This window comes from Sitophilus oryzae, unplaced genomic scaffold (assembly GCF_002938485.1).
Source record: "Sitophilus oryzae breed Bouriz unplaced genomic scaffold, Soryzae_2.0 scaffold_302_pilon_pilon, whole genome shotgun sequence".
Classification (NCBI taxonomy): domain Eukaryota; kingdom Metazoa; phylum Arthropoda; class Insecta; order Coleoptera; family Curculionidae; genus Sitophilus; species Sitophilus oryzae.
In genome coordinates, this window is record NW_022146866.1 from 331053 (window position 1) to 349202 (window position 18150).

At 32.8% G+C, this 18150-nt stretch overlaps 1 protein-coding gene across 1 annotated transcript in view; it reads right to left on the bottom strand.

The window, feature by feature from the left end:
- LOC115884575 (endoplasmic reticulum aminopeptidase 1-like) overlaps positions 1-9225 on the bottom strand; it is a 19890-nt gene extending 10665 nt beyond the window's left edge. Inside the window, exons 1-5 of the mRNA XM_030903198.1 lie at positions 9221-9225; positions 6631-6791; positions 3813-3990; positions 3594-3752; positions 175-384 (exon numbers count right to left, since the gene is read on the bottom strand). Coding sequence (XP_030759058.1) covers positions 175-384; positions 3594-3752; positions 3813-3990; positions 6631-6791; positions 9221-9225 — 713 coding nt within the window. The remainder of the gene's footprint in view (positions 1-174; positions 385-3593; positions 3753-3812; positions 3991-6630; positions 6792-9220) is intronic.
- Between the last annotated feature and the right edge of the window lie 8925 nt (positions 9226-18150).

The following is an 18150-nucleotide window of genomic DNA, read 5'->3' on the forward strand; positions in this document are numbered from 1 at the left end:
CTCAGTAGCCGCCGTTCAGTTACGTATTACTCGTGACCAATTTTTTTGCAGACCAGTGTAACTGGTCAATGCAACCGGATACTGCAAACTCGATGGTCACCTTCACGAAATAAATCTAAATCGCAGACACCTTCAAATGAAGAGACACTTTTAAAAATATTTAATTTTATTTACCTGAAATAATCCTCAAAGTATCTCAAAATTGTTGGGGCAATGTTAGCAGCATAATTCGTCTGAGATAAATATTCTTTTCTGGCCCAGACTTTAATATTTCTATCGGATGATTGCATAGATATTAAGTCACTCATGACAAATGCAACTAAGTATGTAGGCATTTCGGGTGTTTCGGGATAGTTGTCCCAATACCAGGCACCTTCCACTGTTCTAAGCAGATATATAAAAAAGTAAGTTATTATGATGTAAAAATTTGCATCTTTCATCAAGTCATTTTTCTTATTTTATAGGATGACCCAGTTAGTGTTCCGAAAAAGTCAACTTTCCTGTGTGAGACTTCCACCTCAATCTTTTGTTTCAATAATATTACATACCGAGGAGGAAAGTGTTTCATTACTGTAGAGAGATTGATATTGTTAATCGAGAGGCGTAGCGTCGAGATGCTTAAATCTCAGACAACAATGAAAAACTTCTTTTTTTAATAAAAAATCTATTTTATTTACAACCACATCATTAATTAAAAAATAGGAACAGTATTTTATTTTTGAAAAAAAAAATATGCGAAAATTCTGTTTTGGCATTTCCATATCTATAGTTACCGGTACCAGTGGTTGTTATGGCGCAAACCTTCAACAGCAAAACAAACAACTATGTGACAGTTTTGAATTTCTCGTTCGTTTTTCAATTTATACTATAAAAGCCAAATTTGTCGGAAAGTTCTGATAATGAAGACTACTTTAATATTGGTACTCCACCAGAACTTACAGAAGCTGCAAAAAGAGCAGAAGCCAGTTTACTTCCAGAGAAAAGTAGGGGGCGATATGAAATATAGTAAACGCCACGAATGTTTGGGAGTGATTCATCGCTTGATGAAGTTAGAATCGACAAGCGCGCTATGATTTTTAGCATTTTTACTTTAAAAACGTAAATTTTTACCGCAGACGTAGGTTTTTAAACGCCCAGTCTAATCATCTACCTGCGCTCCTCCTACTTATTCTAAAATGTTGGCATGATTGACAAAGACGATACTATATCGCGTTTCTTTGATTGATTCGTTTTGTGCGTCAGTCCATTGATGTGCTTGCAGTGCGACCTTAGTGCAACCAATGGGGCATTCCATTTGCTGTTATAATGATATATGTTTTGACGAGACTTTGATAGTTAAAACAACAAATTGTGAATTATATTGATTATTAGATGACTTGAAACACCACGGCACTGGAATTAAGTTTTATGTGACCTTGAACAGATTAGTTCACATGGTAGCGACCGATAAATCACTCCCAAACATTCGTGGCGTTTACTATAGCATTGAAAGTATACGAAAAATGGTGTGCCGAAAAAAATGCTAAGAATATTGCTTCGGAGACAGTCTTGATGGTATATTTTAGCGACATGGCAAGGCAGAAAAAGCCATCTACTCTTTGGGCTACGTACAGAAACATACGGACAATGCTAGAATTAAGGGAAAAGACTGACATATCAAAATATCACAAACTCGTCGCTTTTTTAAAACGCCAAAATGTAGGTTTTAAGCCAAAAAAGTCTAGCATTTTTACCTTCAACAAATAAATGTATTAAAATCTTCAATTGTTATAGTTAATCTTCTTGTTTAGTTTTGTTGATGTTAGATAAGTATTTAATAAAGATATTACAAGACTATTTTGCTTAATTAAATGAGGCGAGCAATAAGAAAAACCGAGTGAGGGAAATGGGTGAGGGAAATAAAAGAGGGAAGAAATGTAGATAATTTGACACTTTCAAATATTTTAAAAGTCAGTAATTTCAGTATTACATATGTGGTTGTAAATAAAATGTGTTTCAAATAAATATCTCAAATGGTAATAGAGCTCTCTAAGTTCGGCTTTATGTCAGTAGATGTAACTTGTGGCAGCATATGCTGGACATACTGTCATACTGATAGTAGATGCACTATGTCCACAATGTCAGTAAACTGACGGCGGTGCACGAGAGTATTATATTATACCATCCTGACATGCCAAGAAGACTCCTTCAGTATAAGTCTTAAGACCAACAGATTTAAGAAAAACAAATTAAGTTGCCTAGACATGCTTAATGATGATGTTTCTTTAGAATAAACACCGTGCTATAGTTTGCTGACATGATACTTCCGAAGTATCTTTGGAATGAGAATTTAATAACAAATCCATTGAGCTAATAAAACATATTCCATTAAAAATACTTTTTTGTTTATTAAGAGAAATATTTGTATAAAAAGATTTTAGCCAACTAATATACACGGTAAGGTCTTTTACAAGTGCAAATATTTTCAGGGCTGGTAGATCTCGATAAAACAAAGATATTTTATCTTTACCGTTTTTCAAATAAGTCCAAAAAAAAAAACAATTATTCAAGTTTAAAAGTAAAAAAAAATGATTTACTTTTAAAAATTTTGATAGCCACCGGATCTTTTATGTTATTGCATCCCTTTTAGTGCCGTAACTTTGGCCAAAAAGTTTAAAAAATTTTCAGCTGGTTTAAAAAGTTTTCTAAAATACAGGGTGGTCCGAACTGTATTCCGTAAACTTCAACAGCATATTCTACAGATAAAAATAAGTAAAAAAGTTCGTATAAATGTATGTCCTAAATTGCTTAGTTTCGGATATACAGTATGTAGAAGTTCCATTTGTATTTCGATTTTTTCCAAATAATTTCCGAAATAACGTCACTATTTAGATGAAAACTTTCTGCATTCTGTTGAACTTTTGACACAAAATCATTTCAAATTTATGATTTCAGCCCAATAACTATTTAGTCAACATGTTTGATTTATGTCAATGATGACAGGTATTAATAATTTCGATTCCAAATATCTGGAGAACCATTACCGACCATTACTCGTAGCGATTTTTACCAAGAGACATTTTTTATGTAAAAAAGTCGCAAATGTATATTTTTTTACTCAGTATATTTATACAGATACGGACTAACATTTATTACTCTTCAAACCAGTTAAAAATATGTAGGTGGCGCCCTGTACAAATAGGAGTCATATTGACGTCAAAATCAAATTTCTCATGTTAAAAAACTTCCAGACACCAATTTTCATCCAAATATTGACTTTACTTGGAAAAAATCGATATAAAAATGAAATTTCATCATCCTGTAACTCCGAAACTAAGCATTTTTGGACAAACATTTATACGAACTTTTTTACTTATTTTTATCTGCAGAATATGCTGCCGAAGTTTCCGGAATGCAGCTGAATGCTGAATGCAAGAATTTATAAGAAAATGCACGATTTTCAACATCTTTTTTTGCGAAAAAAACTTCATATATTTGGGGTCGAAAATACCACCCCTAAAAATATTTGCACTCACCCCGTGTTAGTCTAGAGTTTTTTCGGAGAGCTGGGACATCCTGTATACATTTATTTTATTGCTAATCTAGGCACTTACGGTAATATTTCGCTTCTTTCCAAAGGCATGTTGGACAATGTCGACATGTTTCCAGGCCTAGCCAATCGTATGGTAAATTTCGCCTTAAAATACGGCTCGTCGAAGCATGGGAATGCTCTCCTGGCATCAGTAGGTGAAAATTGAGTACTGGCAGCGATTCTACAAGTAAAATAACCTCTGGTAAATGTCAAAATAAAAAAAAGATATAAAAGATATGACCTGGTCTCTCCAGAAGGTGACTGGTAATGGCTTTTATAAAATCCTTGCAGCTGATTGTTCAGTTCGCCTTGGTATCTTAAATTTAGAGAGTACGTTTTGTCTTTTTTCAGTTTCTGATCGACAACTATCCTGTATCTTTGTCCTTCTAAGTAGTCGTGAGATCTGATTGGTAGAGAATCTAAAAATTAATTTTTAAGGAAAAATTTCTTACTCAATGTAGAAACTTTTTCGTATTTCAAAAATCCGACGATCGATGACATTCCCCATATAATTTTATATATAAAATTACAGCGATCTTCATTTCAAAGCCTTCGATGACGCTGTTTTATTTTCGATCATATTTTATAAGATATTAATATTTATTTGTTGTATTTTACTTTTAAAATACACTCACCGGTACGAAAAAACGGGCACCCTAAAATTTTGATGCATTTTAAAGTTTAATATATTTTTTTCTAGTGGGCCGATTTAAAACGAAGTTAAAACAAAGTAAGGAATTTAACAATCTAGAATTTAAAAATTTTATCATCCAAGTACGCCTATTCATTTCAATATCTTTATTTCTATTGGAGATATTACCTCATCAACACGACTATAAAATACTGTATATTACTTTTGTAATGTCACTGTCATTAAAAATTCATATTATTATTGTTTATGGTCTGCTCTAACTATTATTTATTTTTGGTCTGCTCTAACGAATTGACATGAGAGATCTAATATTTAGTAGAGATGGTTTTAAGTTCAGAAGTATCGTCTATTGCTGCTTTAATTGATCATGGTAGAGATCAACTTTTGGACTTACAACCATATCTGCTAAAGTAACTACCCAACAGACAATAATAATATAATTTTTCAAAGACAGTGGCATTCTTCTTCTAGTGCAAGTCCATTAATGGATATTTGCGATAACATTTTCTATCGCTTCTCTATTCCTGGCGGTGTTTATTAACGACTGTACATCGTGTAAGCCTGTCCACTGTCTAATATTCCTCGGCCAAGACATTTTCTTCCTTCCGATACCCCTCCGGCCTTCGATTACCAGATGCAAGAATTGATATTTGGGGTTTCACATTATGTGCCCCAAGTATGCGTTTTTTTCTTCTTAATCAATTCAAAAATTCGCGCTGTTTGTTGACACGTCTCAGAACTTCCTCATTTGTTAACCTAGCCATCCAAGGTATCTTCAGAATTCTGCGATATAGCCACATCTCGAAAGCCGCTAGTTTATTAATGGCAGCTGCTTTCAATGTCCAACCTTCCATACCATAAAGTAGCACCGACCACACTAACATTTTACGAATCTTAATCTGAGGTTATGGTCAAAATCAGAACAGACAAGTACTTTTCAGAACCTCAAGAATGCCTGCCGAGCTTGTTCGATGCGACATTTAATTTCCTTGTCTGATGTCCAATCTTCGGAGAGCCAGATGCCCGAATACTTAAATTTATCTACCCTCTCTATGGGCCTTGTTTTAAATGTTATAATGGAGTTTTTAAACACATCTGGATTTCTGGATATTATCATAAATTTAGTTTTCTTGATGTTTATGTTTAAAGCTTGATTTTCATGCATCCGTTGTCCGACGATACGTTGATACGATATTAATTTTATTGGTAGAATTTAAAGACTTTCATTGGTTAGAAAATAACGCAGTTTTTAAATTTATTGCATTTTCATGCCTCCGTTTACCGGATATACGTTGGTGTCATTTTATATTTTCATTTCCATAACGATTTTGCTATTTTACTTATATTTTTATTAAGGTTAGATTAAATTCGTCAAAAAAGTGTCAAAACGTCCGTTATCGTATGAACGGGTCCGTTGACGGGCTGAAGTAAAATATTTACTGATGAAAAGTAGCGCGAAAACGCTTTGGCCAATCAGAGCACCGTCGGACCGACGTATCAACGTATAACAGATGCATGAAAATCAAGCTTAAGCCCATTGCTTTACTCTGTTCTTCTACCTTGTTGACCAGTTGTTGTAGATCGTGTATATTATCTGCAATCAAGACCGTATCGTCGGCGTAGCGATGTTATTAATCCACACTCCGTTAACTTTGACTCCTCTAGAGCCTCTTGGAAAATAGCCTCTGAGTATAAATTGAATATGAGTGGAGACAGCACGCAACCCTTTCGCACCCCCTTCTAACTTGTATGGGATTGGACATGGTATTGGCCAATTTTATTTGTGCTGTTTGGTTCCAGTACAGTGGGATTACATAAATCATAAACATTATTTTATAGGTTTGTTGACTGGAACCAAAAGCAAATGCATGACTTTAATGTAAAAAATTCGAAAAAATGTTGTCTTCCTCAAAAGCGAATATCTCCAAAAAAATGAAGCTATTGAGATGAACCAAAAAACAAACTATCCATAAAACATACACCTAGATGATAAAATAATTTTTAATTTCCTTGGTTTGCTAATATACTCCACAGGGTGTTTCAAACTTTCACTAAAATATCAAGATTTTGTTTTCCCTCGTATAATTGACAGACGGTAACTTGGGTTCTTCATTTAGAAAGAGATACTCAAAAGTCAAATAATTTAGCTAGAAATTGCTTCAAAAAATATCTAAATCGGTTAACTAGAACAGAATATACAAAGCTTTAAAATACGTGAAAATTTTAAGGTGCCCGTTTTTCGTGCTGGTTGAGAGTATGTCAGAAATAATTGCTGGATTTAATGTTTAATGCAAATGCAAGTAGATTGACTAACTCCAACATAAGATATATTAAAGAATGAGAAATGATACAAATATCAAAAAAATAATCCAAAATAGATGATCTATGACACAAGTTGATATCTTACCACCATTTTGTCCATCTGAAGATCTAATATCTAGAGATTGCGAGTCTATGTCTATTTTATTTGCATGGAACGTAATAGTATCTGTATCTTCTGCTGGTTGAAACGTGATGGTTTCCGTTCCTTGTGTGGTACCATTTCCAAAATCCGGCCGAATTTCTATCCTGAAAAAACAACATTGCATTATTAATATAATTATTCTTTAGGATTTAGGGTATTAGAATAAGTCTTATACTATGTATTAACTTCTCTGTTTTTATAACGAAAAGAAATAATTATTCGCACCTCTAAAAGGTACCTAGATTTACACGAAAAAAATTATTATTAATCTTACAAAATGTTAGTAATCAGTAGTGATACCGTACGATCGAAAAAAAAACTGCTTCAGAGATAAATTAGAAATGAAGTTCGCTGTCATTTTATCATCATCATCATTTTCAGCTTATCCAAGCATTTCCAATTATACTGTAGCCTCCCTCGCATATTTACTCTCTTTGTAGTTGGGCCTATTGTTGTTCATTGTTTCCTATGCGGGCTTAAGTTATCCCTGCTAATTTACTATTATTATGGTCCCATCTCAGGTTTGGTCTTTTTTATGTCTCTTAATTCCTCGTAGGTACCATGCTGTAATTTTTGTGGTCCTTCTGTTATCCGTTCTTCTTGCCTGGTGTCTTGCCCATTGCAATTTGAGGGATTTGACTCTGTGGATGACATCTATTACTTGGCTCTTTTGTCGTATCCAGTCTATTCTTTTATGGTCTCTCTTGGTTATTCCCAGCATATTTCGTTCCATTGAGCGTTGTGTGTACGTCATGACTGGTAGTACATATTGGTCGAATGTTTTCTTCTTTAGATAGAGTGGCATTCTAGAATTGAATATGACTGAGTTGTAATTTTATATATAAAATTATATGGGGAATGTCACCGACAATCATTTCCACTAGAAGCCATTTTTTTTCGATCATACGGTAAAGTAAGTAAGTACAACGAATAGGTACTGATAATTGATAATTTTCAAGATGTTTGCTTGAATAAGTAAGTTAATAAGAAATGGGAAAAATCCTAGCGTCTGTAAGTTCATTATTCTATTTTTTAGCGTGAATTTTTGACTTTAACTTGTATGAGTAAAAGTTTACATATAAAGTATAAGTAAAAGGTAATTTTAGGTAGTATATATTACACCAGTGATATTTTATCAAGGAAATGTTAATATAATTATAAACACAATTAATTATTTTACATAAATATACAAATTTGTGTTTTGTTGGAAAATGTCACGATTTTGTTTATTTAGGTATCAATATCATAGTTACTGATGAATGAAACCATGCCAAAATATATAGAACATCAAAGAATTTCCATATCGAAATAATTTAAAGAACAGGAAAGAGCCCCGAAATTTATTTTTTAAAAACTGATAATCTTAACATAATCTCTGAAAAGTGTATTTTTTGATAATCTATATACAGGAGTCCCTATATTACGTTCCTTGAAAACACCTCGTATATTGAAACATCACACATCGCATCCGAAACCTGGACACTTAAAACGGACAACATAAGAATAACTGCAGGTTGCACAACGCTCAATGAAACGAAATAATATGCTGGGAATAACCTCGGAATAACCAAGAGAGACCGTAAAAGAATAGAGTGGATACGACAAAAGACCCAGGTAATAGATGTCATCCACAGAGTCAAATCCCTCAAATAGCAATGGGTAGGACACCTGGCAAGAAGAACGGACCACAGATGGACTTCAAAAATTACAGCATGGTATCCGCGAGGATTTAAGGGACCTAGAAGAAGACCGAACCTGAGATGGGACCATGATATTAGGTAATTAGCAGGGATAACTTGGGCCCTCATAACTAACAATAGACAACAACTACAAGGAGAGTAAGCAAGGGAGTATTTTGGACCCACATCTAGGTTTTTCTAAACAGGTTGATTATCTTTGTAAAAAATTAGGTAAAAAATTAGGATTCTTTCGGCGTATGTCAAATAATTTATCACCGTGGACAAGGAAGTCGCAATCCATACTAAATATATAAAATCCCTAAGTGACTGACACACTGATTAATCACGATCCTGCTCAAACCACTCAACGTAAGAAGCTCAATTTTGGCATACAGGTTGATTCTAGGGTGTAGAGGTTCGATAAGAAGGGATTTTTCGAAACTCGAATTCTAAGGGGGTGAAACCACCCCTCAAGTATTAGAATATTTTTTATTTAAAAACCAGTGAGTTTTTCGGAAAAACTCTTAAACACGTATATTTTATTTTGTTTTTTTACATATTTTAAGATTTTTTAAAATTTTATACAGGCTGTTTCATAAAATATGACCATTGAGTAATCATAATTCTGCTTAAACTGCTTGACATTTAAAGCAGATTTTTGGCAAACGGATCGACTGTGGGGTGTTCGATGAGGGGGAGTTTCTCGATTGTTTTTCTCATGCTGACATAAATGTGAGAAAATGTTATCCAGTTTGTATGTTAATGGAAATTCTGATTTGCTTTATCATCACCATTACAAATTATTAATTCGACGCGAACGAAGTCGCGGGTACACGCTAGTTTTATTATATTACCTCATTTCAATAATTATTGTAGTTCACTATTAATATTATGTACACGGGAGGAGTTAGGCTGGTTGCAAATTCAACAAAATAAAGTAACGTGTATTATAGTAAACTGTAAATATACCCCTATAAAAACAATGCTAAGTTTGTTGGATTGGCTCCCGGTAGATAAATTGATTCATAGAGCAAACCTGGTCCTAAGGTTCCGATGACTTGAGGCGGAAAATGCGTTGGAAAATACAAATATACTGCACTTTTTTCCAGCGATAAAAATACTTCTATTAGTGAGAGATTTTGGTGCTGTCTGGCGGGTGAAAAATTGGATAACAATTATTGAAACCATTGCCCTTATTTTCGCAGTCCTAAAAAATTGTCAGATTATAATTTATATTATAATTATATAGTCTGGCTCATGCGGAACATCCCGAAAGTTACACAATAATTAGAAATGGTTGAATAAGCTGTAAATGATGATGATGATAATGATGATCTAATAAATTTAGACTTGGGTAATATTTTACAGATCCTAAATGTAAGGCAAATAATTGAAAAAGTATATGAATTTAATGTTAAAACGTATTTATGTTTCGTCGACTACAGTAGGGCTTTTGATTGTGTAAAGTGGAAGAAGCTATGGCTGGTATTAGAAAACATGGGAGTACCAAAACACATGTTATATTTCTACTTACAAATCTTTACGAAGACAGCTCCGGAAAAGTCAAAGTCAACAACGCTCTCTCTAAGTCTTTTAGTCCGAAACGTGGTGTGAGACAAGGTTGTATAGTATCACCCATACTCTTCAACATCTATGGAGAGTACATAATGAGAAAAGTCTTACAGGGCTTGCAAGGCGGACTAACGATAGGTGGAAAAAGATCACAAACCTTAGGTATGCCAATGACACCTTAATTCTTGCTTGCTCTGAGGAAGAACTTGTTCATATAATGAGAAGGTTGAGTAAGATCAGTGCGGAACATGGCCTTATGCTAAACAAAAGGAAAACGCAAGTCATGATAATAGACCGAAATCCTACTAACATCAGGGAGATTAATGGTTTTGAGGTGGTTGAAAAGTTCAATTACCTCGGATACCTCATAACAAACAAGGGAGGCTGTGACGAGGAAATGAAACGCAGACTAACAATAGCTCGTAACTCGAGTATAAAACTAACACGAATATGGAAAGACTCTGCAATATCTCATCACAACAAATTAAAATTAGTAAGCACATTGATCTTTCCTATCGCTACTTATGCATCAGAGACCTGGACTCTGAAAACTACAAATAGACGAAAAATAGATGCTTTCGAAATGTGGACCTACAGAAGAATGCTGCGAATTTCATACACAGAACATCGGACCAACGTATCAATTCTAAGACAGTTGAAAGTTAACACAAGACTTTCAACCAAAATAAACCAGTCATACCTTAGGTACATCGGGCACATTTCGAGAAGAACAGATGGACTGGAAAAAATCATAATCAAAGGGAAGATTAATAGCAAACGACCAAGAGGAAGATCTCCGACGCGCTGGGTGGACCAAACCAAAGAAATTATTGGTAACGGCCTGCAAGAGGCTTCTATATAGCCGCTCAAGATAGAGATGGATGGAGAACAACGATCCGAGCAATTGAGACATGATGTCACCATACTCTTTCGAGAGTTAACGGACGAGAAGAAGAAGAATATTTTACAATTATTAATTGTCTGCGTATGAGCAAATATCCTTGGAAAAAAAACGCCAAATGAATAATTGAAAAACAACTGCTTGTCAGTATTTTACTTTTTAAAATACAATCATCTGAATTATTTCGTATTTATTTATTTGCATTCTGTATATTACAAAGAATTGTAAATTAAGTCGACACTATAAATGCTCAATTATCAAACAAATGAACGTAAAATGCAGCAAATAACTTTTAATAAAATTTATTATAGGGATCAGAGATCTATCCTACATTGGCAGGGGGTTCAAGGGACTATTCTGTTTATGCCAGTGACGAAGTATTTCGAGCACCATCAAACAAACTACTACAGCATAAGTAAGACAAGAAAGGCTATAAATATTTAACCGCAACTGTAAAGGAGAGTTTTCCTTGTTTATGGGTCTAAACAATAAAATTTTAAGTTGTAAAATTAAAATCCTCTAACGTATACCTATCCATTTCAAAGTAACTGTTTTCTTTGTAATTAGATTTTCTGAATTTGTCGTCGCGATGTGACATTTTTTTGTATTTATTTCCCCAGTGGGTGAATATACCGTATGATCGAAAAAAAAACGGCGTCCAGTTGGCTGGAAAATGACGAATCAATGGCATTTCCCAAATAATTTTACATATAAAATGACAGCGATCTTCATTTCATAGCCATCGAATTAAAAAACAAGTCCACTTATTTTTCCAGTCATAAATATTTGACATTTATTAAAGTGAATCATTTTATTAATGGATATAACAATCTGGCACATCCTAAGTGGAGGAAAGTCAGTCTGGCTGAAAATTTGTGGATGCAAAAGTTTGACAAATTTTTGAAATCCGTAACCCTTATTTTCCTGTGCTTGAAATTTAACGTATCGTTTGATACTATCATAAACTATAATCAAAAGTAATAAGTCTGGCTGATTTACGAAATTGGCAAATTAGTCTGGCGGAATGGCATCTGGAAAATTAAAAAAATTACAACATTTTTGCTCTTATTTTCCCGGATTTGAAAATTTGTCATAATATGATAAATCTACACTAATAATTATATAAAATCCTTAAGTGATTGACTGACTGATTAATCACGATCCTACTCAAACCACTCAACGTTAGAAACTCAATTTTGGCATACAGGTTGATTCTAGGGTGTAGAGGTTCGATAAGAAGGGATTTTTCGAAATTCCAGTTCCAAGGGGGTGAACACACCCCTCAAATATTACAATATTTTTTATTTAAAAAACGGTCAAGTTTCCGAAAAAACGCTTAAACACGTATATTTTATTTTTGTTTTTACATATTTTAAGATTTTTAAAAAATGTATACAGGGTGTTTCGGAAAATCTGGTAATTGATTAATCACCATCCTGCTTAAAGCGCTTGACGTAAAAAGCTGATTTTTGGAAAAAGGATTGATTTTAGGGTGTAGAGGTTCGATAAGAAGGGATTTTTCAATTCTAAGGGGGTGAAACCACCCCTCAAATATTAGAATATTGTTAATTTAAAAACGGGTGAGTTTTTCGGAAAAACTCTTAAATACGTATATTTTATTTTGTTGTTTTACATATTTTAAGATTTTTTAAAAATGTATACAGGGTGTTTCGAAAAATCTGCTCATTGATTAATCACGATCCTGCTTAAAGCGCTTGACGTAAAAAGCTGATTTTTGGAAAACGGATTGACTTTAGGGTGTAGAGGTTCGATAAGAAGGGATTTTTCGAAACTTGAATTCTTAGGGGGTGAAATCACCCCTCAAATACTAGAATATTTTTTATTTAAAAACCGGTGAGTTTTTCGGGAAAACGCTTGGACACGCATAATTCATTTTGTTTTTTTACATATTTTGAAATTTTTAAAAATATCATACAGGGTGTTCCAAAAAGTTGGGTTATTGATTAACCACGATTCTGCTTATACTGCTTGACGTAAAAAGCTAATTTTTGGCAAACGGATTTTTCGAAAGTCAAATCACAACGAGAAACTACCCCTCAAATATTACCAAGTTATATAATAATATCGCCATATTGTTTTTTCTCATGCTGACATAAATGTGAGAAAATTTTATCCAGTTTGTATTTTAATGGAAATTCTTGCTTTGCTTTATCATCACCATTACAAATGATTAATTCGACGCTTACGAAGTAGCGGGTATACGCTAGTAGTACTATAATTTCATAGAAAGACGTGTCTTTTCTTTCGTGGCTGTCATTTACAATCACGAAAAAGTCCCGCCAGACTCAGGATAAAAGAACTACCACCAGTAGTACCCTCTATCCTAATGGAAAGTACCCTTTCAGGGCTGTTACGGAATTTTGCACGATCGCCATTCGCTTTGGCATTAAAATGTGTAAAAGAGTACCAAATTTCAGGAAAAACGGTTTACCAATGTTCTGAAAAATAAACAAAATATATCATTTTTATTTAACCTTTCTAGGACTGTAACTTCTTCGGGGAGCATTTTAGGGCATATGTTCATAGAAACTTTATGTTTTATTTTTATCTGTAGAATCACCCACCAATGTTAGATACATTATTTTTTTGACACCATGTATAGGTCGCTGTAGAATTTTGTTACCATACTTATTTTTATTTTTTTGTCTGTTATTCTGATATTCTTGTTTGTTAATGCGATTAGCTGCTTTTTTTACGATTATGAGGGATCTCTTAGCGTTATTGTAGCTTTTTCTGTGTTCTATTGCTGTTTGTACAATTTGTTCATTGTAGTTTTTGATGTCTTTTGTTATTCTCTTTCTTATTGTCTTAAATAATTCTGCCTATGTTCTATTCAACTGTAAAATATATTTTACAACATCAAATTTACTTATATTTAAGAGAAAATAGATTTTAAAATTACAAAATTTCTGTGATAATAATAGATCGGATGAATTTCAGTTTAACGAATTTAATTCGTTATAATAAGTTTCTAAATACGCCATTTTTAAATGCTACTGCAATACAAGCCGTTGAAAATTATGCTGTATTATTTTTTAAACGATACACATGCATATCTTTTTCAATTTTTCCTAATAATGCAATCAACTCAGTTTATCGTTGCGTTTTGTAATAAAATATGAGTCAGAGAGGAAAACACTTAATTTTATGATTTTAAACAGGGCGTGTAAAAAAAATGTTACAGCCATGTTACAGCCAAAACATTACTGAGAAAATCTCCGATTTTCAAAAATAGCATGAGTTACCTATTCTCTAGTTATTGAAACTTATTATAATATTAAGCTTATAAAACAATCAACTTTTGATTTCTAACCACTATCTTCTCTTGATGGAAGATAATCAAAGGCCAAAATGACATTTATCGCAAATTTTGAAGTATAATTAATGGAAAAATTAAAAGTTTGATAACTCTTTCTACTAATTGAAAATGTCTACCACTAATTTTGACGTTCTGAATGTTTACATTGAAATTAAAGGAACAAACTTCTACGCTAATTGAAACCACTAATTTATTCCACTAATTGCGTGGTTTTGAATGAAGCTTCAACTAATGGAAAAAGATAACAAACTTTTAACTTTTCCACAATTAAGCTTGATTTTCATGCATCCATTGTCCGACGATACGTTGATACGATATTTATTTTATTGGTAAAATTTAAAGACTTTGATTGGTTAGAAAATAACGCAGTTTTTAAATTTATTGCATTTTCATGCCTCCGTTTATCGGATATACGTTGGTGTTATTTTATATTTTCGTTTCCATAACGATGTTGCTCTTTTACTTATATTTGTATTAAGGGTAGATTAAATTTGTCAAAAAAGTGTTAAAACGTTATCGTATGAACGGGTCCGTTGACGGGCTAAAGTAAAATATTTACGGATGAAAAGTGGCGCGAAAACGCTATGACCAATCAGAGCATCGTCGGACTAACGTATATGCAACGTATCAACGTATAACGGACGCATGAAAATCAAGCTTTATACTTCAAAAATTGCGAGGAATGTCATTTTCGCCTTTGATTATCATCCGCCAAGAGAAATTGTGGTTAGAAATGATAAGTTTATTGTTTTATAAGCTAAATATTAGACTTTCTCTATGGATACAACTGATCACCACAAGCTGTTGCAATTTTAATTGTTTTTAAGACATTGTAGATGATTGTAAACTAAAAAGTATAAAGTGTAATTGAAACCACTAATTTATTCCACTAATTGCGAGGTTCTGAATGAAGCTGAAAAAGGTTTAAACCAAAGCAATCAAGTCACATGCGTATAACTCCATGTCAATGGATAGGAGCGGGCTGCTATGGAGTACTCTAGCTGCTGCCGCTACGGAGTACAGCTAGAGGCGTGGGTATACAAGCCCGCGCCATTATCTGTAATCAGTTATAGAAGAAAAAATAGGAATATTTTTTAGAATATTTTGATCGGAAGCATGTTTTTCCGCACAATCAGATTTGAATGAACTAAAAGAAAAAATCATTTTAACACGAAATATGCTTCATTTTCTTCAAATTTTTATTCGGATAGTTCACCGAAACCGCAAGATGTTATCCTTCATCATTAAGCCCCATATTCCAATGTATGTAATGTTCGCATTCAGATTCACTAATAAGAGACTAATTTTAGACTACCAATGCTTATATTTATAAAACGGCGTATTATAACGATTCCATGTTCATTTACAAATCGTTTTCAAGAACAGAACTGTATTAACCAAACTCTATCATCATAATCATCATCAGCATTACAATTATCTTCATCAGCAGATTCACAAAAACGATATTCTACGCCTGATATATACCTGTTCTTTATTCTTATTACAAGAACTCTTCGTTAATGCCCATTAACCTACTTCCAATAATACCTCTTTTGTGGATTGTGGGTGAATTGATATGTGAATGATATGTAAATGGGATTTAAGATACAGTATTATCACTAATTTTTATCATTGTATTTTGAACTTCTTTGCACAATTCCATAACATATTTTTACAGAATCATCCTTATTTCGTATACAATTATTGCTAATGTCTGTCCAACCAGGATAAGAACGATTTCGGCAAACAACATTCAAGAATTGATAGACCAAACAATTTACCTTTAAATTAAATTGACAGACAATAGCTATCATTGTCAGAGTTCTATTGTTAGACAGACTATAATAAACTATTCAGATTGTCTAGTTGACATCATTAGATACGGTGTTACAAATTTATAATTGCATTTTATACCTTCTTTTTCTTTTGGTAGCATCTTCAATGAAGATTTGCAATAATCTCGGCGAAACATTGTCTATCTTGTGCAGCTTGAAACAGTGCGTGTGAGTCTAGACCAATCCAATAACCTCTTATGTTTTTCAAGCACGAGTGTTTGCGTCTCCCAAGTCCTCTTCTGCCTTCTATTTAGCTCTATCGTTCCTCATGACATGGCCCAAGTATACCGTTTTTAGTTTTTTATATTTGTAAGTAATTCCCTTTTTTTGGTAACCTTTCCAAGAACCTCCTCATTGCGTACATGATCTGTTCAGAGTACGTTTATTAGTCTTCATTAGTCAAAAACATATAAATCCACATTTCAAAAGTTTCCATTCGTCTCACTTTGGGCGTCCAGATTTCACAGCCGTATAAGAGGATTGAGTAAATATTATGTAGATTGAGCATTTGGATAACAAATTTCTCATTTTATTAAACATTGATCTGGCCTGTTCTATACGCGGTTTAACATGTAAGTCGGGGTCTAGTTCTGATGTTAGTCAGAATCCCAGGTATTTAAACTTATTGACTGACTGTTTATAACGCTTTGTCTATATATTTGTATGTCCGGTAGTCCGGTGGTAGAATATTTATCCTTCTAAAATTCAACTTCAGCGATAATCGGTCACACAATAATCACAACCTCTTAAGTTTTTTTTATTAATCTTGCGAATTAATAATCTTTTATCAACAAAATATTATTAATTTTTAAGCTTTCTAGTGAAAATCTTTACTTTTTGTCATTGATGATGTATTGCTTATTAAAAATCCAAATATCTCGACGTTTGCTATATCAAACGGTTGCTCGCAGTGATTTTTACCAAGATATATTTTTTACGTAGAAAAAGGAACAAATGTATATTTTTTCAATCAGTACCTAGTGTAATACAAGGACGGACGAAAAGTTATTACTCTTCAAAACAGTTAAAAAAGTAGGAGTCACATCGAAATCAAATTTCTCATGTTAAAAAAAACATATAATAGCGAATAAGAGCTATTTTTATCCAAATACCGAATTTAGTTTAAGAATTATCAGGAAAAAATTGAAATAAAAATGCAACTTCTACAACCTGTATCTTCGAAACGAAGCCATTTTAGGACATACAAATATAAGATCTTTTTTATTTATTTTTATCTGCAGAATATGCTGCCGATGTATATTAAACAAAAAGGGAGTATAATAACACATCCCTAAAGAACTCCGTGTTATATTTGTATTTGTCTTATTTCTAACATCTACAGTATGTCCTGGATTGTCTTTACAAGAGGAAACTCTTTTTTATTATTGACATTTTGAGAAAAATGCATTCTTCACAAAAAATTTGTTTGTTTTAAAACGGTTAATCCTGTTTATACTTTTCCAAATTTCCATACCGTTTTAGAGAAAATGAAAAAAAAAACATGAAAATATGGTTGAATTTTTTCAATAGTCTTTTTTGAAGTTCAAAAGTCAGAAGGCGTGTGTTTCTATGGTAATATAATTTCGATTTCATTCTTGGATAGATGGTTATTATTAATTTTGAATAACCTCATATTTTTTGCTGTTAGTAACGTATCACATTTTCCTATAACTATTATCACCCTTTCCGTAGCATTGAACTAAATAAATTTTGTGCTTCTTTAACATCTCCTTTTATTTTAAAACAGCAAAAAATATGACGTTAATTAAAGTTCTGAAAGAATGAAAACAAAATTATATTACCACAAAAACGCGTTTTGATTTTGAGGACTTCCTATAAAATTCAACTATATTTTCATGTTTTTTCTTTAATTTTCTCTAAAAGGGTATGGAAATGTGAAAAAGTGTAAACGGGATTTAACTGCAACCATTTTAGAACAAACAAATTTTTTTATGAAGAATGCATTTTTCTCATAATGTAAATAATAAAAGAGTTTCTCCTCCTGTAAAGAACAATCCGGGGACACACTGTATAATAATGTTAACGAAAAGACGGATTAGATTAAATTAATTTGAAATATATTTAAAGAATACCAAATAAATTTAAGCTATATTTCGTTTATTTTAACTTTAATAT